The following is a 27,735-nucleotide window of genomic DNA, read 5'->3' as shown; positions in this document are numbered from 1 at the left end:
AGTGTACCAGTTTGGGGACAGGCTCAGATTTTATAACCACAGTCTCAAGTTGTTTTAAGAGCTTGGTTTGTATTCTACATTGTTAACCAGAGTCTTCCAGTTAATACAAAACAAGAAACTATAATTAACTACACACCTCCATACTTTATTCAGGTGCACCAAGAAGAGAGGGGGAAAGCATCTGCCTGAGGGGGCAAAATGCTCATTCCTATCTCAGCCTATTGCAGATGTGAGGTTAGCGAACCCAAGCCCAAAAATGACTTGGCTTTCAAAGTGCAACAGTATTCTTTTTCTGCATTTGCTCTAAGAAACGAAAGGTTTTCTGCAAGTCAATATTGAATATGTGAAGTGGTGCCTTGCAATCCCAGCAAACAGGCCCCAGGCACTTGGTATGTAAGACCTAATGGCTGCATACATACCAAAACTCTGGGGTCAGTCTTATGGAAGTGAAGCTGATGTCTGCTTTCAAATATGAGATTTGGGACATCCCTATCACCCCAATACAAGACCAAACTTTATGACAATGGAAACCCTACACAATCCTAAACTTAGATTCTTTCAAGGCAGAGAGCTGCCCAATCAAAAATCCATGGGCAGCTATTACATTTTCTCTTCTATTGCTTTTTCCCTTGGTAAGGCAAGATGGATACCCGTGGATACCAAAATCTGTGGATGCTCAATCTCATTAAATACAATGGTATAGTAAAATAGTGTCCCTTATATAAAATGGTAAAATCAAGCTTTGCTTTTTTGGGATTTGTATATGTGTGTGTGTGTGTGTGTGTATATATATATATATATTAATATTAATATTAATATTTTCAAGCAATGGATAGCTGAATCAGTGGCTATGGAGGGCCAACTGTACAAATGAAAGATAAAAAGTAGCTAGTTAAGCTTCTTAATAGCATGTCATCTTTGGGACCCCAGCCAAGTTTCATATATTGTTTGCAAGTAATCATTTTACATGATCAAGGAAAAAAGTGACAGTTCTGGGGAAAACCCATGCTATTTTTTTGTTCTGTTTCCAGTTTTCCATGACATTTTTTTGCAAAGAATATATCTTTAAGAGTGCCTCAAGTGTCTTTCACAACATCAATTTTACCTATAAAAACTGTATAAAAATCAGAACAGAACATCAAAAGAACAGAACATCAACTTGCTGATGTTATGAATAAAGTGTAGCAGCACTTCCTATTTCTTATTTTTTATAGTGTCTCTTTATTTTAAATTGGCTATTTATGAATTTTACCTAAAGGCTTCCAGTCCACTGTAGATACCATTTTCATTAATGGATGTCTGGTCATTAAGAAAGTCATTCAACAACAGACGAGCTACTGATTTCTGTACAAGTTTGCAGTATGGAGAGTGAAATATCACGAAACCAAAGTCATTCAGTGTAAAGTCCTTGTCAATTCCCTCTGGAAAAAAAAAGATATTGGTAATCTGCTGCCTAAGACTGCATATTAAACACACATACACAACTGGGTTACAAATTTGCCATTTCTTCAAAGGCTGCCAACTACTACCAACAGGCATTATAATTCATGACCTGTGAAAATCTGAATACCATTTACATGCCACTCTACCAGGAATGTCTCTCTTAATAATGTATTCTCATGCTGCCATACTGATTACGTCTCTGCTTGGAAGATTCCACAATGCAGAAAAGGCTATAATATTTCTGTGTACTTTTATTTCTACAACATGAGATTCATTTTACGGAGGGTAGATAATAAAAGAAATGCAGTTTTAAGTTGGGATCAATTATTTGCTTACATTTTGATCCTTTGTTCTGGCTACCTCCTATCCTTTGCATTTTTTTATTTGCCTTTATAATTCCTTTTGCATGGCACAGCTGATCTGCTTACAACGTCCCAGTGCCTATCTACATATCCACACTGTTACATGCTACAGTCTCTACTGACATATTGCTTCCTCCCCTCAACCATTGTTTCCTCAGTTTATTCCGAAGCTCCAAGAGTGCATAAAGCATTAGAAGGCACCCATGAAACCTACTACGTTAAAAACACCCTTTCTGAAATCCTCATTACTACTCTACTGCTAAGAACTACCCCATTCTTATCATGCACTAATTGTTTTAAAATCCACCCTCTTTAAAAACAACAAGCCTATCACCAGTGAACTGGTTCAGTATGCAGTAATGTAATTCTACACTGCATGTGTAGACGTATGAATAATGTGCTATAGGTGCAACATTCTCTGCTCTTCTATATATAAAAAAGTAATGCTATATAGTCTGAGCAAAAGGACTGGAAAATGTTTTAGGGTCAGTAACAACTTCCTGCATACTGATAAAAATAACAGAGTGTAAGAACACAAACAAGAGTCCTTGGTTCTAGAACAGTATTTTCTAGCAAGACGCACCTTTCTGCCACTGAGCACGGATTTTCTTGCGATAGACAGAGTAGCAGCGATCTAATGCACTGAGGTAGCATTGTATGGATAATTTCCCATCAACCATGGGATACTCAGATACCATATCAGGCTTATAAAAGTCGTAGGCATGTTGCATGTGGGTCCCACGCAATCCTACAGAAAGAACAGAGACTTGAAGGAAATGCAGTACTGAAGTCCATTAATAAATTACATTTTCTGTAACAGTATTTGTTTGTTCTGGTGATGTTCCAGCCAGCTCCCTTCCACAAAGTGCAACCTGCACAAACAATCCACCTGCATACCAAGTGGTAAATATGTGTGAAAAATCCTAGTTTTCATTCTGTGAACAGAAACACTGATATGACTTTCCTCCCGACAAATGGAGAAAGAACAGTCAAGCACTAGTTTTGTGGTATCTTGCAACTGTAGAATGCTAGTACAATTTACACAAAGTGAAATGACTGAAATGGTGAAAAGCACTAGTAATATAAGCAGTTAAGTATTCTGCAGAAAGGAACTACGGCACTAACCTCTCTCAAAAATCAGAGGTGCATTTGGACCCACAAGCATAGCGACAGCACCAGCTCCTCCAGTTGGTCTGGCATTTCCAGTGGCATAAACAGCAATATCCCCAGCAACAACAAGTGCATAGCGACCTGCAAAAGAAAATGCAAATACTCTGAAAAAGCTACTAGGAATTTCAGCTGCAGCAATTTCTTGGTGCTTTGGACAATCTCATGAAATATAGTAAGACTTCTTTTTGAGTATGTGTGCTACAAATATGGATAAATAAATCCGAACCTGCTGCAGCCATTTAATATACTTGGTATTAAAGGGTTACAAAGCCTTGGTGTTAGTTTGTCTTTAGGTACCTCATCCTGCTATGCAAAAATTTTAAGTAATAAAACCAGGAAAATTTCTAGATGGCATCTGTAGGAGGAAGCCATAATGTAACATGGAAAGAACCTGAGTGAAAATGGTTTCAGCTAGCACAAGGGGTAGTGCTATACTGACAGATTCAATGTTGATGTCATTAGCCTGTTTGTGTTGCTACTGTCAATTTGGAGGATAACACATTCGCTACATAGTTTGCATACCAACATTAACAGAAAACCTTCTGGCTTGGGGAACTGAGCCCTTTCTAGTGTGTGATCAATGGGTCCACTATGCTGCAATGGTTTGAATCCTGTCTAAATACAACATTTTATTCACTAAACCAAATGGATTTCAAAAACAGATGTCAATTTTTATTTGTCTAGCTGTTACAGGTAAAAAGTTGGCATACTGGTTCAGTACAGAGAGATTATAAAAAGGTTTACAGGAATAAGTGCTTGCATGGGCCATTACTGGTAGATTAATAGTGGTTAATATTATGATGCACTATGGAATTTGTGCAAAATCTTTCACTACAGTGGGCTTTCCCCTTACATGGGGATCCGTTCTGGATCCCTCCGCATAAGGGGAAATCCGCATATGCTGGAGCCCCATTACTTTTTCCAGGGCACATGAGGGGCCTTTCTGGTGTGGCTTTCAGCATATGCTGAAAGCCATGTATGCCGCGCCCGCGTAAAACACGGGCACACTACTGTATAAACTTGGCCCTCCATATCCATAGATTATTTATCCATGGATTCAACCATCAATGGCTTGAAAATATTAAAAAATAAATTCCAAAGAGTAAACCTTGATTTTGCCATTTTATATAAGGGACCCCATTTTACTATGTCACTGTACTGAATGGGACTTGAGCATCCACAGATTTTGGTATCCACAGGGGAGTCCTGGAACCAAACCCCAGTGGATACCAAGGGCCCAATGTACAATGACAAAACTAGCCACTACCTGTGAAAGAGTAAAGATGTCATAAACCAACTAGTTACAAAGGCACATCCTTGTGGCTTTTTACTCTTACTGGGTTTATTACAAAATCTGTCATGCACACAATGACCACTACACAATAAATGTAAGTTATTACCAGCTCCAATGAAATCAGACTTGACAGATTTAATCTCTGTTACACAGTTAGAAATGTAACCAACTCTACTGATGACTACCTTTCTCTGGAAAATGGTTGATATCCTCTGAATTCAACATTTCTATATAACATATTCCCTGTTCAATCTGCTTTAAATGCCTTTTTTCTGTGAAGTGGAATACTGTATTCTATATCTTACTATATATTTTGAGGACAACATTCTAATTAGATTCAGAGTCCCAATCAGCAGATTATTTTATATAGAGTCGAAGGCTTTCATGACCGCCATCCATAGTTTTTTGTGGGTTTTTCGGGCTATGTGGGCATGTTCTAGAAGAGTTTATCCCTGACGTTTCTGGACCATGCCAACAACTATCAGGACAGAATGCACAGGGAAGCCACTGAAATCCACAAACACCATGACAACTTAAACAGGAAAGAAGAAACCCTTAAAGTGAACAAAATTTGACTACCAGTCCTGAAAAACAGTAATATCAGGACTCAGCAAATGCCAATGAGAAACCATCCAGGATCAGGGGCTTTCCAAACAGACAATGATCACTAATTAAGCGGACACTAATCCTCTTTGCATATCCTCCCTCCCTGAGGCTTGGCCACCAACAACAGAACAATACACAGATTAACACAGAGATCACCCCTCCCCTCCCAGGGTCACATAGTATATATATACCCAACTCTCTTCCATGCCAGCATTCTCTGAAGATGCCAGCCACAGATGCTGGCAAAACGTCGGGAATAAACTCTTCTAGAACATGGCCACATAGGCCAAAAATCCCACAAAAAAACCTTTTTATGTAGATTTCTTAAATTGCCCAAAGCAAGCTTCTTCAATCTGGTGTTTCACTTCCATCTTTCTGATCACTGACCATTCTGGCTAGGACTGATAAGAGTTGAAATCCAGAAGACCAGAGGATGGCACACCAGACTGTAGAGGCAATATTAGCACCAGCTGCCCATCTTTTATAAGCGCACTGGAGCTAATCAATCATCCTTGTTTCCAGCTTTTGCAGAGATTTGTTTGCAATAATCAAACTTACCATCCCAGGAACTGGATTCCACCCAGTTGATAGCATTGAAGAGTGCAGCAGTGCCTCCATAGCAGGCATTGGTTGTGTCAATGCCTTCCACATCTGTGTTACCAGATTCTTCAAAGAGCTGCATCAGGACAGTCTTTACAGATTTGGATTTGTCGATTATTGTCTCTGTTCCAACTTCAAGCCTTCCAATGCAATTGTAGGAGAGACTGTTCCTCTCCATAAGCTTCTGAACTACAGTGAGGCACAGTGAATTGATATCCTCCCTGTCTGAGCAGAAGCCCATCTTGGACTGACCCAAGCCTATGGTGTATTTTCCAGCATCAACACCATCAAATTTCTCCAACTCTGCCTGATCAACATACTGGGAAGGGAAATAGATCTCCAAAGCAACTATTCCCACATCTTTTGGCCAACAGGCTTCAGCATTTACAGGGAGAGATCCAGGCATGGTGGTATAGCTGTAAAGGGAAGAAAAAGAGTCACTAATGTTTATCTGAGCAGAGCAAAGGCAGCTACACTGCTTAGTCCTATGAATATTTACTTAGACACTGATACTAGTAAGGTGAAAGCACTTTACTCTCATATGTTACCCTGAAGTAGCCCCAGACACATTTGGACTCATTGCCATGTATTTTCCAGCCTCCAGCTGGAATGTAGTTAGTGCCACCTCTGCTGTACTTAACTAGGATGATCTCCCACCAAACTGCATACCACTGAAAAACTTTATAGGCTGGAAAGGAATTGCCAGCATCCTGCTCTGCCATACCAGTACCTAACTACAGTAGTATATATTGTAGTTAATTTACATTACAAGTCTGTACACATTTTCTCTAAAACAGTATTTCATAGGCAAGCATAACTATTCTATTCTGACCAAGATCATCTCTCATTCCAAACACTCCTCAATGAATTTCAAACAAGAGGTATGGGTGAAAATATGTGTGACTGTATGACACAGGTCCCAACATGGAACATGAGGTCACACCCTCACAATCTGGTATTTGTTTTTATTTTCTACTTTAGAGTGCCCCACCAGGTTTATTGCTGCATCACTACCTTTACACTGTCTAGGCGAGATTTGTAGTAAATCTCACTTCATCTTTTATTGGCAGCTATGGCCAGGAAGAAGAGAGAGCACTCTTCTGGTAGGGAAAGAAAAATCGACCCTATGTTTGCTCCCCAAATAGTAGAACCTGTTCCTTTACAATAACCCAGCATGTGCTAGCATGTCTCAGCCTTTAAAAGAAGAGGCAGTGGTTCTCAACCTTCCTAATGCCATGACACTTTAATAAAGTTCCTTGTGTTTGGGTGACCCCCAACCATAAAACTGTGGTGTCTCGGCTCCTAAGACCATCAGAAATATGTGTTTTCTGATGGTCTTAGGTGACCCCTGTAACCCTGCTGGCATATAGCAATCTAAAGCCTCCCTGTTTGTACATAAGCATGAGTCCCTTCCTCGCTGAGGGCAGAATGGATATGCGAAAAATCTTCCATATAAGATGCTTTATATTGAACTAGCACTACTGTGTTTTCTCCAATATCAATGGCAGTGAATAGGGGAACGTATGTCCAATAGTGTTATGGCCTCATCTTCTAATTGGGGCCTTCCCATCTGACTGGCCACTGTGAGAACAAAATGCTAGACTAGATGGGTTTTTGGACTGATTCAGCACAACACTTTTTATGTTCTTATCAGCAGAAGCCCTAAAAAGATTTTCTCAGTCCCTCTAGTCAAAGAAGCTTTTAACTGGATATGCTAGATGTGACCTTTAGCATGCATACCGTAGTTTCTTGTACTAGACTGCTAAAGGAACATACACATGCCAATGTCTTAAAGGGCTTTTTCCCCAGAACAGTTTTGAGAAATTATTTTATTTCAAATAGGTGGGTCACTTAAATGCCTCAGAAATTTCTTTTATTCAAAGAAACAGAAATCCTGGCAAGTGATGAAGGACAGGTTAACCATGACGTTTTACTATACAGTTTCAATAGATACCAGTACCGTTACTGCAATAGCATATTTTGCATACTGTCGCGATTTAATTACACACTAAATTCAGGGCAGGAATAGGGAGGAACTTCTTTACACAACACATAATTAACTTATGGAACTCACTGCCATTAATAATGTGCCCACAACCACAGACTTAAATGCTCTTAAAAAAAGATTAGCAGGAGCCAACACGATGTAGTTTGGGGATCTACTGGTAAAACTCCAAGGATGTCTGACTTTTAACAAGAATGAAGGGATGGGGATATATATATATATATATATATATATATATAATGACTAGTCTTGCATCAATGGTTTCTTTCTGTGTCAGTGCATTTCATCTATAAAAGAAGAGTACTAATTAGTAGCTTTTGATCACATATTTGTTCCCAGAACACTACTGGGTTGTTTGTAGCGTGAACACTTGCAGTATATCATCACAGCCTTTACAGTCAATTAAGGGTAACACAAAAACAAAATTATGACATGGTAACAAAACACAGCATTTGTAAAAACAGCTATTTGTCAATCTGACTAAACTGTTTCCCCCCCTAGCTAGCAGCTTACCAGAATCATGTCCCCCAGCAACAAAAACCTTTGTTATTAGAATGGTAATTTTGTAAAGGATGGTAAAAATGCATGTACTGACACAGAACACTATCTCAGACAGCTCCACCAGTGATAAAAGTGTCTGATAACAGAACAAAACAAAATATCAAACTTCTTTCGCCCTCTGATAAGGCAGCCGAAACCTCTCCTGTCGTTAAGGATCTGTTCACAGTGTTTAATGCATTCTGTGATTACCTCAAATGTAACTTACTATTAATTTAGGAATGTTCTACACCCCAGGAAACACCCACAAGCAAAAACAATCTTAGCCACCCATCAGTTCAGTTGCTCACCTGTGACCCATAGTACCTTAGGAGAGCTTTGCTGCAACACTCCACTGAACAACAGCCTCTGAAAGGATACTCAGATGGGTGTGTAGCAATGGTTCTTAAAAGCATGACAGAAGCTATCCTGCAGAAGATTATACTCCTCCCAAATTTCTCTAAACACCTCTCCATTGGGTCAGGGAGAAAAAAAAGAATGCTAATGTATTTAATTTCACCTGATTTCTGCTTTGCTGAGTTCTACTCAACTCTGATCCCATTCCTTTTTACACTGCTTGCCTCCAGGTCATAGACCAGAGTGACTTCCAGAGGAAATGCCTTCCTTTTCCCTACTTCTTTCTGGGAGATCCATTCAGTGATTTGCTGGCCAAGGACAGACACAAAGCTTTACACCTGAAAGTTGTGAACGCTCAGGGACAAGGAGATTTTCGGCAACAGCCAAAGATGCAGCTCTTTGGTGCCAGAGAGATGGGTCCTTGCTGCTTGTAAGTTTTGCTTTCCAAATGGCTCATGCAGAAAAACAATTATTCTGCTTAACACCAAATGTATGTTTTATTTATTTATTGCCTTTCTTCCAGAAAGGGACCTAACAGATAAAATAATGTTAAAATTTTACAATGAAAATTTAAAAACAATTATAATCATCTTGCTAAAACCATATAGTCATATAAAACATACAAAAGTTAAACCCTGAAAAGAGCACATACCCCATAAAAAGCCTCCCTGACAACAATTATATATTAAAAGCCTCTGCTTGAATAAAAAATGTATTTGCTTGCAAGCAAAAGGAAAGCAGGGAGGAGGCCAGCCTAGCCTTCTTTGGAAGGGCATTCCAGATGTATGACAAACAAACAAATATATGTTTGCTTGATTTCAGTCTTATCTTTCTCTCCCCCAAATGAAATTCAATACTGTAGACCCTCCTTTTTGTGGGGAATCTGTCCCGTCCCACCTGCGAAAACAGAAAACTGCTGTTATTCAAGCCCCATTGGCTTGAAATGCAGTGAGCACCCCATTTTGTCCCTGTCTGTTTGCCACCCATGAATGAGTAAGGGACGTGGATTCGTAGTCTGCGAAACAGAGAGGCGACTGTAATCCCTACAACAGCCTTCCCCAAAGTGGTGTAAACTGAAGGTGCTCAGGGTTGCAGGCTCAAGCACCAAGTTGAGGAAAGCGGTTCTACACCAAGGACTTCTGGGCAGTGTCCTCCAAGACTAACAGCAGATATTGCCACCTTAAAGTAAAGACAACATTAAAAGCCAACATAAGCTACAAATCTGTTAACTATCAATTGAATTCATGCTCTGCATAGCAAACCTAGTGCCATATTCCTGCCCTCTAAAAATATTTTTATCCAAATAATGCAGCAACCCTGACGTTCTTAGCAAGCCTCCAATGAGAACACAAAAACATGGCAATAGCCTGCAATGTAAGTTAGTTAAGAAAAAACCAAGAAAACCTATGGTACAAAAACAGCAGTGACAAAAAGGGCACAGGTACACAACAAACTGAAACTGAACTGCCAAGGAAACCCCTATCAATCAAAACTGGGCTGTCAGATCGCTGTTAAAGGTTGGAAAACGAAATCACATCTCCACTGTGTGCCTGCTTACGCAGGCCCCAATTGAACTCAGTGGAACTTCTGTGTAAACATGCAGCGTAGGTTATTGCAAGTCTTGGAGTTCTTACTCTACATGAGAGTGTGTACTTTGCCCCAGGTTTAGTCCCTGGCACTTCCCAAATCCTGAGAGTGTGGCTGCTAGTCACTGTAAGGCAACACTGAGCCAGAAGATGCAGCAATGCTCTTACTGGGACACATTCTGACAACACTAAAAGTGTTGCACCAGTGGGATCTGGGCAAAATAGCACATTTTCATTATGAAGCAAATATCTCTGTTCCTCGGAGAGTGGTGGAGTCTCCTTTGGAGATTTTTAAACAGAGGCTGAATAGCCATCTGTTGGGGGTGCTTCAACTGTGTATTTCTGCATGGCAGGAGAGTTGGACTGGATGGACCCATATGGACGCCCTTGGGGTGTCTTACAACTCTATGGAGTTTATCCGTGAATATCCTGGAAAAATTGTGTAATTACATGTAATGATTTCATACAACATTGCACAAAACCCGCCATTAAACTGGTCACAAAGAAGCTTTAATGCACATCTTTTTACTTTTGGGATTTTTGTGACAATGCATTTGTGCTATCACTTGATTTGCGCAACTGCGTGTGATAATCATTTGCGCAATTACTTGCCATTTCCACTTCATTTGTGGGATGCTTTAAATGTGTTTTAATCTCTCTTCAATGCCGAAATCAGCCCCAGTGTGATAAAACTCCTAATCATCTTGCTAAAACCATATAAAGTCACATAAGACATTCAAAAAGTTACTCTACAAGTCCATGCTAAACTAACTCAGCTAGCTAAGCAAAGGAAATTAACACTGAAAGTGTCTTTTAGTGTCGCCAGCTTTTCAAAACGGCAACAAGGGACAATCAAACAACAGGACTGACAATCCAGGAAGCAGCTATGTTCACACTCTATCTAAATACCAAATAAAAACATTAATTTAACTTTGCCATGCGTTTCTCTCTAAAACTATATTGTCCATGTCTGTCAATTACATGATGAACACATTCCTATGTTTATGAAGGAACCATATGGAAAACTGTAGGCTCTTTGGCATCTCTTCAGCCTTTATAAAAGGAAAAGCTTCCCAACCCTCAAACAGGCAACCATCCTTTATAATAAGGGACAAGCATTCTGGCCCCTGACTGGACTCAACTGGAGGCAGAGATTCAGTCTCCATTACAATGAGGACTGTCACCTTACAGATTTAAAATAAGCAGAGAGGGTTGCATGGGAGAGCAGTTTGAGCATTGGACTATGGCTCTGGAGACCAGAAACCCATCAGTGATATCTTTATTGGCAACCAAAATGCACAATATATTGTTGCAAGCTTTCAAAGCTCCATGGGCTTCTTTCTTCACCAGCTCCAGTTCCTGAAGCAAAAACATGGAGGCTTCTTGAGGAATCCATTGTTCTCTGCCTACAAAGAGGCCTCTGACCTGACTGGATGGAGACACACTGGGTTGCAAAAGAGGGCTCCCTGCGGAGATGCAAAGGGAAGTTGGAAAGCTCCCTATTGCTGCATGGCCAGAAGGAGCGGCCGCCTTATCTGTACCCGATTTTGGTGTGTGTGTGGGGGGGGGGGCACACAAACCATGGATTTTGGTGTCCATGGGGGGGGGGGGCCTGGAACCAACCCCCAACAGATACCAAGGACCCACTGTGTGTATACACACCACACACACAAACACACACAACCCATTCTGGTGTCCATAGGTTGGTGGGGAGCCACACAAACTACAGATTTTGTTGCCCATGGGGAGGGAGCCTGGAACCAAACCCCAGTGAATACCAAGGGCCCATATTGTATGTACACACCACACACACCGGATTTTGGTGCCCATGGGAGGGGGAGCCTGGAACCAAACCCCAGTGAATACCAAGGGCCCATATTGTATGTACACACCACACACACTGGATTTTGGTGCCCATGGGAGGGGGAGCATGGAACCAAACCCCAGCAGATACCAAGGATCTATATTGTGTGAACACAGCACACACAACAGATTGTGGTGTCCCTGGGTGGGGGGGGGCACACAAACTGCAGACTCTGGTGTCCATCGGAGGGGTGGGGAAGCCTGGGAGCACCCCCAACAGAGACCCAGGTCCCAGTGTTGTTGAACTACACCACAGTTACTAACTACTCGTTCCTCAGGGGACCCACCCCCCTCCAGTACCCCTAATCCAGCCCCACCGCCTCCGCCTCCTCCTCCTCCTCCTCCTCCTCCTCGAGCCAGGCTGGCTCCCAAGAGGCCTAGGCCTTTGCCCCTTTCTCCTCCTCCTCCCCCCCTTCACTCACACACAGCGGAATCCCATCACCGGCTCTGGACACTAGGACAGGCATTGGGGGGGTGACGCCACCGCGCATGCGCGCGCACCCCACGCCTTCCCGGCTCAGGACTGAGGCTGTCACCTTGAAAACACAGCACTGAGCATGCGCAGTACGAACTCACTCACTCACACTCTCTCCCCGCCACAGCCACGCCCACCCTTTTCCTTCTCTTTCATCCCTTCCAGTCATTAGTTCGAGGCTCCGCCGGTTGAGAACGTCCCGCGCACGGCCACGCCCACTTTTCTCCCTCCTCCCCTGGGAGGGAAAAGAGCGCATGCGCACTCTGAGGCAAGCTTTGAGAAGAAAACCAGGCTCGGTCCTCCTTTTCCAGGACGCGTCCTACATTTCAACCTCCATTCCAGGAGGAAATCCCAAAAAACTTCTGTTTTGAGCAGGACTAAGAAGCAGGGGTTTATATTTCTATGTGGGTTATTATTATTATTATTATTATTACTACTACTATTATTTTAGCTTTTATTTTGTCACATCCTCAGAGTGACCAGAAGTCCTCCTTTTCCAGGACACATCCTACATTCCAGCCTTCTGCCCAAGAATTCAAAACCGTCCTCCATTTGGAGCAGGACTAAGAAGCATGGACTGACATTTATATAAGTGGATTGTTATTATTATTATAGCTTTCATTTTCCCATGTCCTCGGGGTGACTACACTTGGGTCCTCCTTTTCCAGGACGTGTCCTACATTTCAACCTTCTGTGCAGAAGGAATTCCAAAAACCTCCTCTATTTTGAGCAGGACTAAGAAGCATGCATTTATATTTATACTAGTGGCATTATTACTATTATTATTATTATTAACCCTTATTTAGGGGCTGGATTATTCCTGCAGTGCGAATGCAGCATACATCCAATCCGTTCCTTAGTCTTGTGTTTATGTAAGAACAACGCTCTTTCTCTTTTTAATGCTTTGAGTTAATGTTCACTTTTAGCTGCATTCTTTTACATTGGACCTTATCAGACAAGGGGAAGTGGAAGTATAATCCAATGGCAATCCAAACGCAATCATGGGGTTTAATGTTATTGCGTGATAGACCTCCACACGCAATTTTGGGCAATGAGCAGTCAGTCCGAACGCAATTCAAATTATTTTTAAATTGAATTTTAAATGTGGATTGTTTTAACAAGTGCACATCTTATTTCTCCTTTATTATTATCATCAACATTTATTTATAGAGCGTGTAAAGTTTGCAGAGCGCTTTACACAGTAAGGGTCAAATAAAATAAAGGGGGGTAAAAAGAATAAAAACCTGCCAAGTGGCGTACAATCTAAAACAACAACACAACATGATTAAAATAGCTCTAAAACAATACTAATTAGTATACAATAAAAACAAAGTAAGTAATATTAACAACTAGTCATTTGGAATGCCTCCCTAAACAAGAGTGTCTTCAATTCAGCCTGAATTGGTGTTATTTGTTAATTGTTGTTCCCTGCCTCAATCCATGGGGAAAGGAAAGTAAGAATGAATGAATGAATGAATGAATAAACAATACAGCATTCTCACTGTATGCAGAATTCAAAGATATAGCCATGTTAGTCTGCCAAATCAGTATGTAGAGAGATCTTGCAACATCTTTGAGACTAACTGAAAGAAATAAATTGGCAGCATGAGCTTTTGTAGACTTCATTCTACTTCCTCAGATGCATTTGGTGGGGCAAATGCATCTGACGTCTACGAAAGCTCATGCTGCCAGTTTCTCACTGTATGCTCTTTAGGAAGCTGGGTAAGTGGCTTGGGCAAGGACTAGGCTTGGTAAGTAACACACTTCCATGGAAAGTGGTGCAAAGCAGCACGTTTGAAAACTGAATGGTGAAAAAGCCATCATGGGTGTTAAGGTGGTACCTCTGCTTCTGGATCAACAGTGTTTCTCACCTTGGAATAGCCTGGGCACAAACCAGCAGGTGTTAAACTGTGAGATCACAGGTGAGGTAGTCTAGATTAGAGCAGCTCAGAAAGCTGGTGGGAGCCAAAGTCCAACAACATTGCACACCTATTTCAGGCATACATATAGCAAATAGGGAGGGTTTGAAAAGGCACCTTGAAAAGAAACTGAACCTTGCTCCCTCCTCGCCTCTACATATTTTGGATCCCCCCTTCCCATCCTTCATTAGGGGATCATGCTGTGTGTGGATGGTAGGCATTGTGTGCCAAGGTATCTGCAGGGCAAAATGTTCTCCAGTTCTACATGTACAGGACACTAGGGTTCTTGCATTACAAAAGGATCAAAGCTTCAAAAGGGATGTTTGAGCAATCCTAAATCCACCCACCCTTTCCCATGAAATCACTTAAGTGTTCAGCTTAATCTACTTAACATGCTTGTCAATTATCTAGTACATGGTTGCACCTGATGTTCCAAGAAAAAACGAATAGACAAATTTAATAAATATATAATAATCTCCAGGGGGGTAACTACGGTCTCTTGCAAAAGCAAACCAAATAACAAACAAACAAGAATCTACTGGCTCCTTTAAAACTTTATTGATGTTTGTTGTTGTGTGCCTTCAAGTCATTTCCAACTTATGGCAACCCTAAAGCAGGTATTTCTGGGGTTTGAGAAAGTGTGACAGCCAAACTCACCCAGTGGGTTTCTATGGCCAAGCGGGGAATCGAACCCTGGTCTCCAGTGTCATAGTTCACCACTCAAACCGCTATGCTACTCTGGCTCTCCCCTTAAAAACTAGCAAGTGCTATTTGGCACAATCTTTTATGGACTGCAGTTGTGGTCCATGAATAGTTGTGCCTAAAATGGGTTAGTCATTAAGGTGGCACAAAACATCTTGGTGCTTTAAACATACCCTGGCATCTAGGTCCAAAACACGGTTCAGAAATAATCGAGACCACCTTAACTACCCTTATTCAATGTTAGGGAGTTCTGGGAACTGTAGTTTAATAAGACATTTAGCCTTCTCTGTCAAGGAGCTCTGATGCCACAATAAACTACAGTTCCCAGAGTTCCCTAGCACTGAGCCAGAGCAGTTAAAGTGGCCTTGAACTGAATTATTTCTGCAGTGTGTTTTGGCCTATAGTTACCAGCAGGAAAGTGTAGACTCCATTTCTTAACACTACTGTTTAAAAAAAATTACACTCAGTAAATTGGGAGACTTTTTCTGACCTTTGCATGGAGTCCAGTGATTAAGCATGAGCAATAGGATTAGAGTTGTCTATTTAATGTACACTTCCTGTATTTTTTTTTACTCTAGTGAAAATCCTAGTGTCCTAGATGAATGGGACCAATAACCTATTGACAACCACAATTACATTACTTTTGCAATGTGATTTTCTTAAGAATGGCATGGAACACTTTTGTCCCAATATATTACATTGCCTGGGTGAAAATATGTACCCCCCCCAATACCAATAATAAGCAATAGATTTGTTTTGATCTTTTGATCCTAGTGAGTTTTGGGGGTTGGGGTAAAACAATATTTGTGCATGGAAAATACCTGGAGATTCTACAACAACATAAGGACTAAAGGTTTCTGCACAGAACTGTTGCATGTGGTTTAAAAGTAATACACTGAATCTAGGTTTTTAGTTTGCCACAAGGAGCAGCCCTTGAGTAGTTCTGCTCAGAGCATTCCCAATGGAGGGGAGGGGGCAATATTCACAGATTTCCTTCCACCAATTCTGCTTCCTCTTCCATGTCCCAGAACATGCTTTAACCCTGTCAATTAGATTGTCAGGCTTCATAAGGGACTGTGAAGAGGAGGGAATAGGAAAATCATTTCCCCTTCTTCCATCAGCAGGGATTTCCCAGAACAAGTCTCCTTGTGAAGAGGAGGCAGCTTAAGCGCACTTGCTGGATTCAACCCACAGTCTGTTTACACCTTCTTAAGAAAAACAATCAGCTTAATAAAAGGATTTCTTGTTACTGGAATGCTCTAATTACATAAATTGGTCCTCTGTTGTTGTTTTTGGCAACCTTCACTGCTAAAACTTAACAGTATCATATTCAAGTATTTGACATTTACACAAAGTGCCTCTATTACTACCAGTTGCCACTTTTGTTATTGTTACTCATTTTATTCTGCATTTGAATCAAATAAACCAGGATCCAACAAACAACCAGCTATTCTCTGTTGATGGGAATCAGTGCTACAGCTGCACCCTAAGAATTCATCAGGTAGCTAGGAGTTGTTGTTAACTGCCTTCAAGTCGACAACCCCAAGAATAAGAGACCTCCAAGTCATCCTATCATCAACAGCCCTGCTCAGGTTTTGCAAATTCAGGGATATGGCTTCCTTGATTGAGCCTACATATCTGGAATGTGGTCTTCCTCTTTTCCTACAGCCTTCTGCCTTACTAAGCATTTTTGTCTTTTCTTTCCAGCAAAGCCATCACAAAGGGTTGTGGCACCTTAACAGCCCAATTAACTTCAAGTTCTACTTGGTATAAAAGCTTCTGTAGACAACAGGAGATTGTCAGGTGCTAACATTTTAAAATTTTCACCCATGTACAGACCTTCCTACTTGGTTCTGCATCTAGCTTTGTCAGATGGCCTCCAAAGGATGTGTTTCCTAGTTCCAAGAACACTTTATCCTCCCCTCTTTACAAAACCATCAGGGGTAAAACACACACACACATATATAGTAATGGTTTATTTTCATTAAACTAGCTCATGTATCTATAGGACATTTGAAGAAGCATATGCAAATCTGAACTCAAGCTACAGCATTGTGGTTTGGGGTAAATTTGCATGCCTCACAAATGTTTAAATTCAAAGATATAGCTGTGTTAGTCTATACAATCACTATGCAGAGAGATCTTTAAGCACCTTTGAGACTAAGGTCCAAAGTACACTGGAGAAATAATCCAATTTGAGACCACTGAGCACTGGCTCAGTTTTAGGGAATCCTAGGAAGTGTAGTTTATTGTGGCACCAGAGCTCTTTGACAGAGAAGGCTAAATGTCTCACAAAACTACAGTGCTGTTCTCTTGCTTCAGTATTTACCATTACACCAAGAGTTATCAAGAATTAACATTTGTAGATGAAATTTGAAATTTGGCACTAGACAAAGCCAGAAGGTGTCGCTCTTTCTCATCACTCAGCATCATATATTCCAAGTAAAATTACCAAGCCTCCCTGCCCTGACTCCAAACTTTAATGTAGGATTAAACTCAGTTCAGTCTTACATTGTCTTACTCCTAAAGTTGGAAGCACTCCACCCCAGCACATAGTGGCAGTCCATAAATCACTTGCACATTTGCAGGTCACCTCTTTTCTATGGTAACTGCCAATTCCATCAGCTCAAACCAATAAAAATAATTGTATGAAAGCCAAAGGCATCTTCCTCAAAAGATAATGTCATGTGTCCCGCTCTGGGAGAAACATGGCATACAATGAAAATGAATAAATAAATGTGTCTGATGAAGGTGGCCCTGACCCATTAAAGCTTCTGTTGCGTAAATCTGCTACAAGGCTTTGGTTTTCCTTCTTGGAGCACACTAACATGGTTTTCTCTCTAAAGAGGCACTGTGCCTAATTAACTTCAAGTAAGGAAGCTGCTGTAATAATTTATCATCTTTTCAAACCCAAGCAGGAAAAGAGAAGAACATTGAAATCTCAAAGCTTATACAAGACTTAGCTGACCTGTCTGTTCCATTTTGCATATACATATTGTTAATTTTGAATAAAAAGATTGCTGGAACATGTTGCACTGCTCTTCTTTTTTTGTAATGAAGGAACCCTATCCTTGTTCTTTCCATGTTATTTCTGCCTCTGGTACCAAATTTTCTGTTGAAGATGTAACACCCAGGAACATGCTTACTTTGTTAACTAATAATAATAATAGTAATAATTTTTATTTATATTTCCCCACCTTTCCCTGTGGATCGAGGCAAGGTTACAGTCTGATAAAAACATACAAATGCAATCAATAAAATCCAATACGGTACATCATTTCAGCAATAATAATATCAAATACAATTAATTTATCATAGCACAATAGTTTTATAACAATAGAATTGCACAGAATCATCATTAAGGATTAAAGGATGGATCCTAAACAGTCGGATGGATAGGCCCGCCGGAAGAGCTTCGCCTTGACTGCCTTCTTAAAAGCGTCCAAAGTGGTAATAAGACAAATCTCTTCCGGCAGACCATTCCACAATTTAGAGGCACCAGCAGTAAAAGTTCTCTGGGAAGTCATAGTCAATCTAGTCATTTGTGTTTCCAATAGATTCTTCCAAGATGTTCTGAGAGTGTGGGGCGTGTTATGTAGGGAGAGGCGTTCCATCAAGTAACTTGGGCCCAAGCCATATAGGGCTTTAAAGGTAATAATCAACACCTTGTACTGTGCCCGGTACAGCCAGTGAAGTGATTTTAATACAGGCGTTAAGTGGTCAGATCTGGTAGTACCAGTGACCAGGCTGGCTGCCATATTTTGGACCAATTGAAGCTTCCGAACTTGGCACAAAGGTAGCCCCATGTAGAGCGCATTACAGAAATCAAGACGAGAGGTTACCAGTGCATGTGCCACTGCTTCAAGTTCCCTTCAGTCCAGGTAGGGTCACAGCTGGCATATCAACGGAAGTTGATAGCAAGTAATCCTGGACATCGCATCCACTTGAGATGACAACTGTAAGGATGAGTCCAGGAGTACTCCCAAGCTGCGAACTTTGTCCTTTAGGGGAAGTGTGACCCTCGTCCAGGACAGGCTGACAAATTTCCTTCCCTGGACCTGGGGTTCCTGTCACTAGTACCTCCGTTTTCTCTGGATTCAGCCTGTTTTCCCTCATCTAGCCCATTACTGATCCGAGGCAGGCATTCAGAGGAGAGATGCCATCCTTAGTCACTGCAACAGTCAGAGACATAGAGAATCATATTTGGGTGTCATCAGCGTACTGATAACACCTCGCCCCATGTCTCTAGATGATCTCGCCCAGCAGCTTCATGTAAATATTAAACAGCATGGGGGACAGGATGGTGCCCTGAGGGATGCCAGATGTCAGCTCTCTTTTAGAAGAGCAGCTGTCCCCAAGCATCACCATCTGGAATCTGCCCAAGAGGTAGGAACGGAGCTACAGGAGTGCAGTGCCTCCAATTCCCAAATCCCTCGGGTGTTCCAGAAGGATACCATGGTCAATGGTAGCGAAGGCCGTGGAGATGTCCAAAAGCACCAACAGGGTCACACTTCCCCTGTCAATACCCAGACAGAGATCATCGACTAAGGTGACCAAGGCAGTCTCAACTCCGTATCCCAACCTGAAGCCGGTTTGAAATGGGTCCAGATAATCGGCTTCATCCAAGACAGCTTGGAGTTGGAAGGCAACTGCTCTCTCGATCACTTTGCCCATGTGGTCAGGCTTGGAAGTACCAGTGACCAAGAATGGTAGTAGGGAGACCTGTCTGTAATAGTCTGTATTCAAGCGATCAAGGGAGGTTTTTTTTCCAAAAGTGGTTTGACCACTGCTTGTTTTAATTTTTCCAGAAATTTTCCCTTCCTGAAGGATGCATTAATTATAGATTTTAACAGTATTTTTATTGCATCACCTTCTTGAATGGTCAGCCATGATGGGCAAGGATCAAGGGGACATGTTGTCTTCCTTACACTTCCAAGTGCACCATCCTGTCCCCCATGCTGTTTAATATTTACATGAAGCTTGTCCACTTCATTGGTATCTACAAACTCAAAATGATCCAGTGAGGTAGACTTGTACAATGAGATGTTACTAAGTAAATCCATTACAAAAAATGGCACAATTCGGCAAGAGTTTGCTATGAGTAAGCATTAAGCTCAATCATGAGGTAAATTAAAAGTACACACTATAAGTAGGCATACTCAGACGTAAAGCCGAACAATTTCCGGGGGGGGGGGGTATCTTCTTGTGATGTATATACATAGGATTGCAGTTTAGGTTTCCTCCTCGTAAACACTCAATGAAATATCAACTGCAAGTGACAAAGTAACCTCTTACAAAACCAAGAAATATTTTTATATTCCACAACCAGATATGCCTTTGAATTTTTTTAAATTCTAGCACAATCCTATTTGTAAGGATTTTTTTAAAAAAAATCACTTTGGAGGAGCATTTCTTCTTGTGAGCTCTAATTGCTCTCAGAACTACTCTAATCTAGACTACCTCATCTGTGATCTCATGGTTTAATACCTGCTAGTTTGTGCCCAGGCTATTTCAAAATGGGAAACACTGTTGATCCAGAAGCAGAGGTACCACCTTAACAAACATGATGGCTTTTTCACCATTCAGTTTCCAAACATGCTGCTTTGTACCACTTTCTATGGAACCATGTTACTTACCAAGCCTAGTCCTTGCCCAAGTCACTTATCCAGCTTCCTAAACTTCATACAGAATAAAAAATATATGCCCATTTTTTTAGATTTAGAGAAGGGTTGGTGAATCTATAGTCCTTTTTGTCTTACAACTCCCATTGACTCAACTCAGCATGGCCAATTGTAAGGGATTTGTGGAATGAGTGGTAGTCCAAAACATCTGGAAGACCCAAAGCTGCCCACCTTTGCTTTAGAGAAACACCCAGCTTAGTCAATTGAATTATATCTCTGCTAGAGATCAGGGAGTTCCCTGCAGAATTGTCAGGCTATGTTCCCAAGGGTGATTTCAACAATGGACAAACTATCATAAAGGTTTGGCAATTTGACCGCTGTAGCATTTAGTTATCTGACTGGAGATAAGAATAACCAACTGGATTTAAGGGGGAGAGGGAACTCTTAAAACAATAAGGCTAGCTTTAAAGTAAGCTACATCTTGCCCCCTGGATCCTACCCATCCACCATCTTCCTCTACTTCATTTCACAAACTACCGTAGTTTACATTGTTTTGGCCATGGAATTAAGAAGTGATAGTTATTTGAGAGTCAATCCTTTGCTACAATCCTGAGATGAATTTTAACTGAATGATGAAATGAAGAAAGTTGCAAATGGCACGTAGTTCAAGGAACAAGGAAAACAGGGCCCAAAAGTAGTAATTCTAGCTTTGTGGGTGCAATCCAGCAAAGGCTCCCAGGATCAATGGCTGTAAGCCGTTCATTCTAGGGATTGACATTAGACCTAAATTTCTAAATTATTGTGACAACATTTTGACAACAGCTTTGAGGATTATTCATGGATGTTTTTGGGTGTGTTTTAAGGGCTGGTTCCCTATTCCACAAATTCTACAAATGGAGGAATGGAAAGGAAAAGGACTTATTTGAAAGACACAAACTCTCCAGAAGACTGATGGGGAGAGGGAAAGGAGCTCAGTCAACAAAAAAGGAAAACACTTACAAAATTCCAGCAGGCATAACTGTTTGTGCTCATACTAAAGGCTGGATGGATGAGAAAATAGAGGGGGTTCAGTGATTCCAGGGCAGATGACACTCGCTTTTCACCAGGGGATGATTGCTTTTTTTAATGAGAATTAAAGTACAGTACCTACATTGACCCATGGATAAGTCAACTTAGGTTTTTTGAGTCAATCTTTTGACCTGAATTTCTAGACATACATGAGTATATGTAGTATTCTCTCTGCCTGATGTCAGTGGTATGATCAGCACAGCTAGGTTGAATTCATATTGCTTTTAGAGGGAGACCACAAGCAAGACACACTTGTCCCTAGCAGGAAAAAAAATCTGGGTTCAAACTTATTTTCTTTTGTAATATTATTTGCAACATAGATGTTATCATAAGCCAGGATTTCCCCCACTTTCCAGCCCTCAGGGAGTCTTGTGGCATCTTGGAAGGCGACAGATTTTTATCATGAAATTTCACAGATTACATATCCAGGGGTAGCCATGTTGGCTGTATAAGCAAGGTATAATAACATCCAACATCCACAAAACAGTGATACCTTTATTCAGAAAAACCAGCATGCACACAATACATGCTGCAAATGTACTGGTTTCAGTGTTGGACTGTGACTCTGGAGAACAGGGTTTGATTCCCAGCTCAGTCATGAAATCCACTGGGGGACCTCAGGCAAGTCATATACTCTCAGCCTCAGGGGATGGCAATGGCAAACCCTCTCTGAACCACTCTTACCAAGAAATCACCTGCAGCGATTCCCAAACTTTGGTTCTGCAGGTGTTTTGGACGTCAACTCCCAGAAGCCCCAGCCAGCTTGGCCAAAAGTCATGAATTCTGGGAGATGAAATCCAAAACATCTGGAGGACCAAAGTTTGGGAAGCCCCATAAATCAGAAATAACTTGAAGGCATACAACAACATTATTTGCAATCTAGATCTTATTATCAGAAACCAGAATTTCCTCCACTTTTCAGTCCTTGAGGAGTCTTGTGGCATCTTGGAAGGTGACACAGATTTTAAAAATGAACTTTACATCCAAGAGTATTAAAAGAACTGGCAGAAGTAAACTCAGAGCCACTGGCAATAATTGTTGAGAACAGGAGAAGCCGCAGGAGGCAGGAGGAGGGCAAATGTGATCCCCATTTCCAAAAAAAAAGGGGGGGGGGGAAGGTCCCAAACAATTATTGTCCAGTTAGCCTGACATCAATACCAGGAAAGATTCTAGAGCAGATCATTAAACAGAGAGTCTGTGAACATCTAGAAAGCAATGCCATAATTGCAACAAGTCAACATGGGTTTCTCAAAACAAGTCATGCCAGACTAATCTTATCTTTTGGATAAAATTACCACCTTGGTAGATAGAGGGAACACTGTGGAGGTAGCATATCTTGATTTCAGTAAGGCCTTCAACAAGGTCCCCCACAATATTCTTGCAAACAAGCTAGCAAAATGTGGGCCAGACAATGCAACTGTTAGGTGGATTTGTAATTGGCAGACTGGTCAAACCCAAAGGTGCTCAGCAATGGCTCCTTTTCATGCAGAGGGTTGAACTGGATAGCCCTTGAGGGCTCTTCCAACTCTATGATTATATAATAATATCCCAAACAGGGAATACCTTTACTGACCAAACAAAATGCACCAAATACATGATGCAAGCAAAAGATTCGCCTTAGGGTTGCTATAAGTCAGAAACATCTTGCACACAACATCATCATCATAATGGATTTCCTGTTTTTCTACTGTATGTTTTCAATTTATGCTTTTGAATTTACTTTTTTATATGGTTTTAACTGATTACACAGTTTAATATTATTTTAATATTAACTTTTTGTATGATTTTATCTATACAGTGGGCCCTTGGTATACGCGGGGGATCCTTTCCGGACACCCCCCCCGCGTATGCCAAAATTTGCGTATGCTCAAGTCACATTTGTTCCCAATGGCGGTGCACGTGCACGCGCGCCGCCATTGGGCACAAAAGTCCCTATCCTCCCCTCCTCTTTCCCTCCCTCCCTCCCTCCCTCCTATCTACCTACCCTCCCTCCCTCCCCCTCCCCGCTTACCTGCTCCATCGCCCGCCACTGCCTCCAGCATCCTCGCCGCCTCCGCGGTTTAAGGGCCGGGGGCAGCTTGGAGGCCCAGAGGCCTCCAGGCTGCCCCTGGCCCTTCTTCCGCAGTGGCGGCGGGGAGGACGGGGCCTAGCTTCGTCCTCCTCGCCGCCGCCACCACGAAAGAGCCGGGTGCAGCCTGGAGGCCTCTTGGCCTCCACAAGCAGCACCCGGCCTTTGAACCGTGGCGGTGGAGGAGGAAGAGGCGGCATGGTGACAGAGCAGGTAAGCAGGGAGGGGAAGGGGGACGGAGGGAGAGTAGGTAGATAGGTAGATAGGTAGGAGAGAGGGAGGGAAAGAGGAGGGGAGGAGAGGGACTTTTGTCCCCAATGGCGGTGCATGTGCACGCGCCGCCATTGGGGACAATTTCCCCGGATTTGCCATGCATGTATGCTCAAATCCGTGCATGGCAAATCCGAGTATGAGGAGGGCCGACTGTATTTGGTTTTACTTGCATTTAGTTTATTCTGTAACATGCCTCGAGTCCCTTTCTTGGGGAAAAGGCAGGATATAAATAAGTGACTGATAGACAGATTGACGTAGCAAGGATTGCCCAGTAATGAATATTGGATGGATACCACACTTGTGGTACCACTGAGAAAGTGTAACTGGTTGCATTGAAGATGCACAACAACAATGATGTTTAACACTGCTGCCTGATGAAGAAGCCAGTGGGGCTTTGAAAGCTTGCATCATGTATTTTGAGTGTTTAGGTGGCTGAATAAAGGCATCCCTGTTTGGTGGATTTGGGGTGTTGTTGTACTTGTCATTGATTACAACTCACTCACCCCCAAATCCACTGCAGAACCCCATAAGCCCCAGACTGACCAGCTATCATAACCACAATGGAGGACAAGGCACCATAAAATGTAGGACTTTCAATTAAAAAGGGGGGGGCATTACCAAATAAAAGCTATTAACACTTAATATAAATTCATTGCTCGTGGTTTATTTACATATTTATATTACATATATTGTATTTATTACGTATTGAACTATATTTTTCTGATGAACATATCTTCATCAAAGTGCCTTGTTGGCTTGGAATATACTTACAGACCTCTGAGCAAGAGAAATGATTAAAGCTGTCCTTTATTAGCAACAAACTGGACTGAGTCTGCATTCCTTTCGTGCTGAAACTAAGAGCAATAAACCTTTTCAAGGTATCCTCAAGCAGCCCATTGCCTAACATCACATGTGCTATCTTTTCCCCCTCAGAGAAACAAATGTGCCCTAAGTTCTGGGTGCGAGTCTCGCTGCTGTTGCTGCTCCTAGGAAAAAAGAAGCTCAGAAGGATTGCTCCTATTCCTCCTCTCTGCAGTGGACAGGCTGCCAAGTGGGACCTTATCAGACAAGGGGAACAATGGCAATCTGAACGCAATCACTATTGCGTGACAGACTACCACACGCAATTTCAGGCAATGGGGAGTCAGTCTGAACGCAATTCGAATTCAGGTAAACTGGCTGAATGCGTTCTGGCCCCACTTTCTTTTCATTCGAAATCAAGAGCAATTCCTCCCGTGTGATAAACTCCGTAGACACGTTTCTTGAAGGGAACACAGCAAATGGGTCCCTTCGGATGCGTCCGCACTGCAGAAATAATCCATTCTGACACCGCTTTCGCTGCCCTGGCTCCATGCCGCGGGATCCTGGGATGTGTAGTTTGCTAATGCGCTAGAGCTCTCCTGACCAGGGGACGCTGAGTGTCCCACAAAACCACAATGCCTAGGAATCCATAGCACCCAGCCATGGCAGGGTCAAGCAGCATCAAAGTGGACTCTTTCTGCAGTGTGGACGAAACCTTTAAGTGCCATGGAATCCTGGGATTTGTAGTTGTGGCAGCACCAGACCTCTCTGTCAAAGAATGCTAAGTGCCTCACGAAACTACAGTTGCCAGAATCCCACAAGACTGAGCCAATGCGGCATCGAAGTGGATTATTTCCTAACTGCTATGGAATCCTGGGATTTGTAGTTCCTGGAGGCACCAGGCCTCTCCGACAGGGAAGGCTAAATGTCTCAGGAAAAACTGCAGTTCCCAGAATTCCCTAGGGTTGGGCAATGGCAGGTTAAAGCGGTATCAAAGTGGGTTATCTCTGCAGCGCGGACGCAGCCCGGAGCCTGGCCCTGGAGCCGAGGGACCCCCTCCGCCCCCGAGCCCCATTCTTCTTCCCCTTCTCCTCCCCACCCACCTGCGTGCGTCAAGGGCTCCTCCTTTTGCGCCGTGGGTCCGCGATCCTTCTCCGCCTGAGCGAAAGCCTACTCCGCTTCAGAGAAGCGCCTTTAAACCAGCGCCGCCGCCGCTGCTTTAGAACCCGGCGGCAGCTTCTGTGCGTCGTGTCCAATCAGGAGCCGGCTCTCCCAGCCCCGCCCCCTCTCCCTCTCTCGGGCCAATGAGCGGCGCGAGAAGCAGCAGAGGAGCCGGGGGGATGGTGTGAGAAAGTGACGCCGCGTGGCCAGAGGCACGCCGGACCAATGGGCGCCACGCTGAGGGCCCGGCCGGTGACGTAATGCCCCATCAGCCAATCGGAGCCCCGCTGGTGATGGCGGGGTGAGAGCGGCCAGGCTCTGCTGGTCCTCGGGTGAGAAAGAGGAGACGGTTGCTTAGCAACGGGAAGAAGGCGCTTGTTACTCGAGCCCAAGCAGGGAAGGCCTCACAAGAAAGGGTGGCTCTTGCTGCTGCTGCTGCTGCTGCTGCTGCAATAACCTAGTTTGACACCCCCTATAACTGCCATGGCTCGGTGCTATGGAATTCTGGGAGTTGTAGTTTTGTGGAACATATACTACAAGTCCCATAATGCCATAGCATGGAACCATGGTTATTAAGGTCTTCATCCATATTGAAGAAATAATCCAGTTTGACACTGCTTTTAACTGCCATGGCTCCATGCCATGGAATTCTGGGATTTGTAGTTTTGTGGGACACTCAGCCTTCCCTGTCACCAGTGACTACAGATCCCATAATGCCATAGCATGGATCCATTGCTTTTAAAGTCTTCATCCACATTGAAGAAATAATCCCGTTTGACACTGCCTTAATTGCAATGGCTCACTGCTATAGCATTCTGGGATTTGTTGTTTTGTGGGACAGTCGGTTGTCCCTGTCAGAGGGACTTCCACACACAACAGGCACTTGACCCAGCAAGGAAGCACGAGTGAAAGTCATTACGCAAACGTTATTCAGCCGCTTGGGATGTGCGAGTGAATTGCGCAAATCACTTTCACGTGAAAGTGGGCAGAAAAGCGCTATCAGGCGTCGTTTCCAGTCGTTTGGAACAGTGGAAGAACCCCTGTTTTCCAGCATCTGGCAGTTTCTACAGGGGCTGCTGTGATGAAGAAATCAGAGGATTTTGTTTCAAATCTGTGTCCATATATTGATAACAAAACCATTTCCGGACATAACTTTACTTCTTGGCTGGCAATCCATGAAATTTGTTAAAGTACCAATTGCCAAAATGTGTTTATTTTGGGGCAGTCAAGCCAAATGCGTAGAAATATTCCTTTATCATTACAACCAACATTTGGAGGAAAATTACTACCTTTTCTATTGAGTCATGCTAGGTGATAGGTCCAAAATGTGTCAACCTCACTTTAGTCATATAGGCTTCTAGGGGGAGTTTATGCTTGATTTGTTCTTGGACCAATTTATATGTTCTTTCTGGCATTCTACAATATCCGTAAAACTATCCTCCAGCATCTCGTTTCAGATTATTTTCTTCCTGCAAGTTTTTTTCACTGTCCAGCTTTCACAACCATACATCAGAAATTGGAAATAGGATGGCATGGATAATCCTGACTTGGGTAGAAGAATATGAATAAAGGAGGCTTGGTATTTGGCACTGTTCAGGAGCAGAGGAGGAAGTGCTGATGGGGTCAGCTCAGTGGCATGACAAATTGGTGTCACCCGGTGTGGGGGAGTAGCAGAGGGGCAGACTGCCAATGCTTCCAGAAGGTATTAACCCCATCAGCAGCCACCGCCACCGGAGGGGGAAGTGCAAAGGCCTTTTGGGCTCTGGCGTGGATTCAGCATGGCCATTGGGTAAGCGAGAAACATACATTACACGCTTTCTCACT

The 27,735-nt window shown here is 42.6% G+C and overlaps 1 protein-coding gene across 4 annotated transcripts in view; it reads right to left on the bottom strand.

Moving 5' to 3' along the window:
- Window positions 1-25,955, bottom strand: part of HMGCS1 (3-hydroxy-3-methylglutaryl-CoA synthase 1) — a 36,779-nt gene extending 10,824 nt beyond the window's left edge. The window contains exons 1-5 of one of the 4 annotated variants that reach the window (XM_089495920.1): window positions 25,854-25,955; window positions 5,434-5,891; window positions 2,931-3,056; window positions 2,389-2,553; window positions 1,253-1,421 (exon numbers count right to left, since the gene is read on the bottom strand). In XM_089495920.1, coding sequence (XP_089352046.1) covers window positions 1,253-1,421; window positions 2,389-2,553; window positions 2,931-3,056; window positions 5,434-5,881 — 908 coding nt within the window. In that variant the 5' untranslated portion in view covers window positions 5,882-5,891; window positions 25,854-25,955. Of the gene's footprint in view, window positions 1-1,252; window positions 1,422-2,388; window positions 2,554-2,930; window positions 3,057-5,433; window positions 5,892-8,537; window positions 8,808-12,245; window positions 12,404-25,853 lie in introns of those variants that run through there. The other 3 variants (XM_089495933.1, XM_089495913.1, XM_089495927.1) reach the window with 3 other exon arrangements.
- Window positions 25,956-27,735: the final 1,780 nt, after the last annotated feature.

This window comes from Sceloporus occidentalis, unplaced genomic scaffold (assembly GCF_023333645.1).
Source record: "Sceloporus occidentalis isolate IW3139 unplaced genomic scaffold, rSceOcc1.0.p SCAF_1, whole genome shotgun sequence".
Classification (NCBI taxonomy): Eukaryota; Metazoa; Chordata; class Lepidosauria; order Squamata; family Phrynosomatidae; genus Sceloporus; species Sceloporus occidentalis.
Note: the sequence above shows the minus strand (reverse complement) of the source record. Positions and strands in the feature narration are given on the sequence as shown.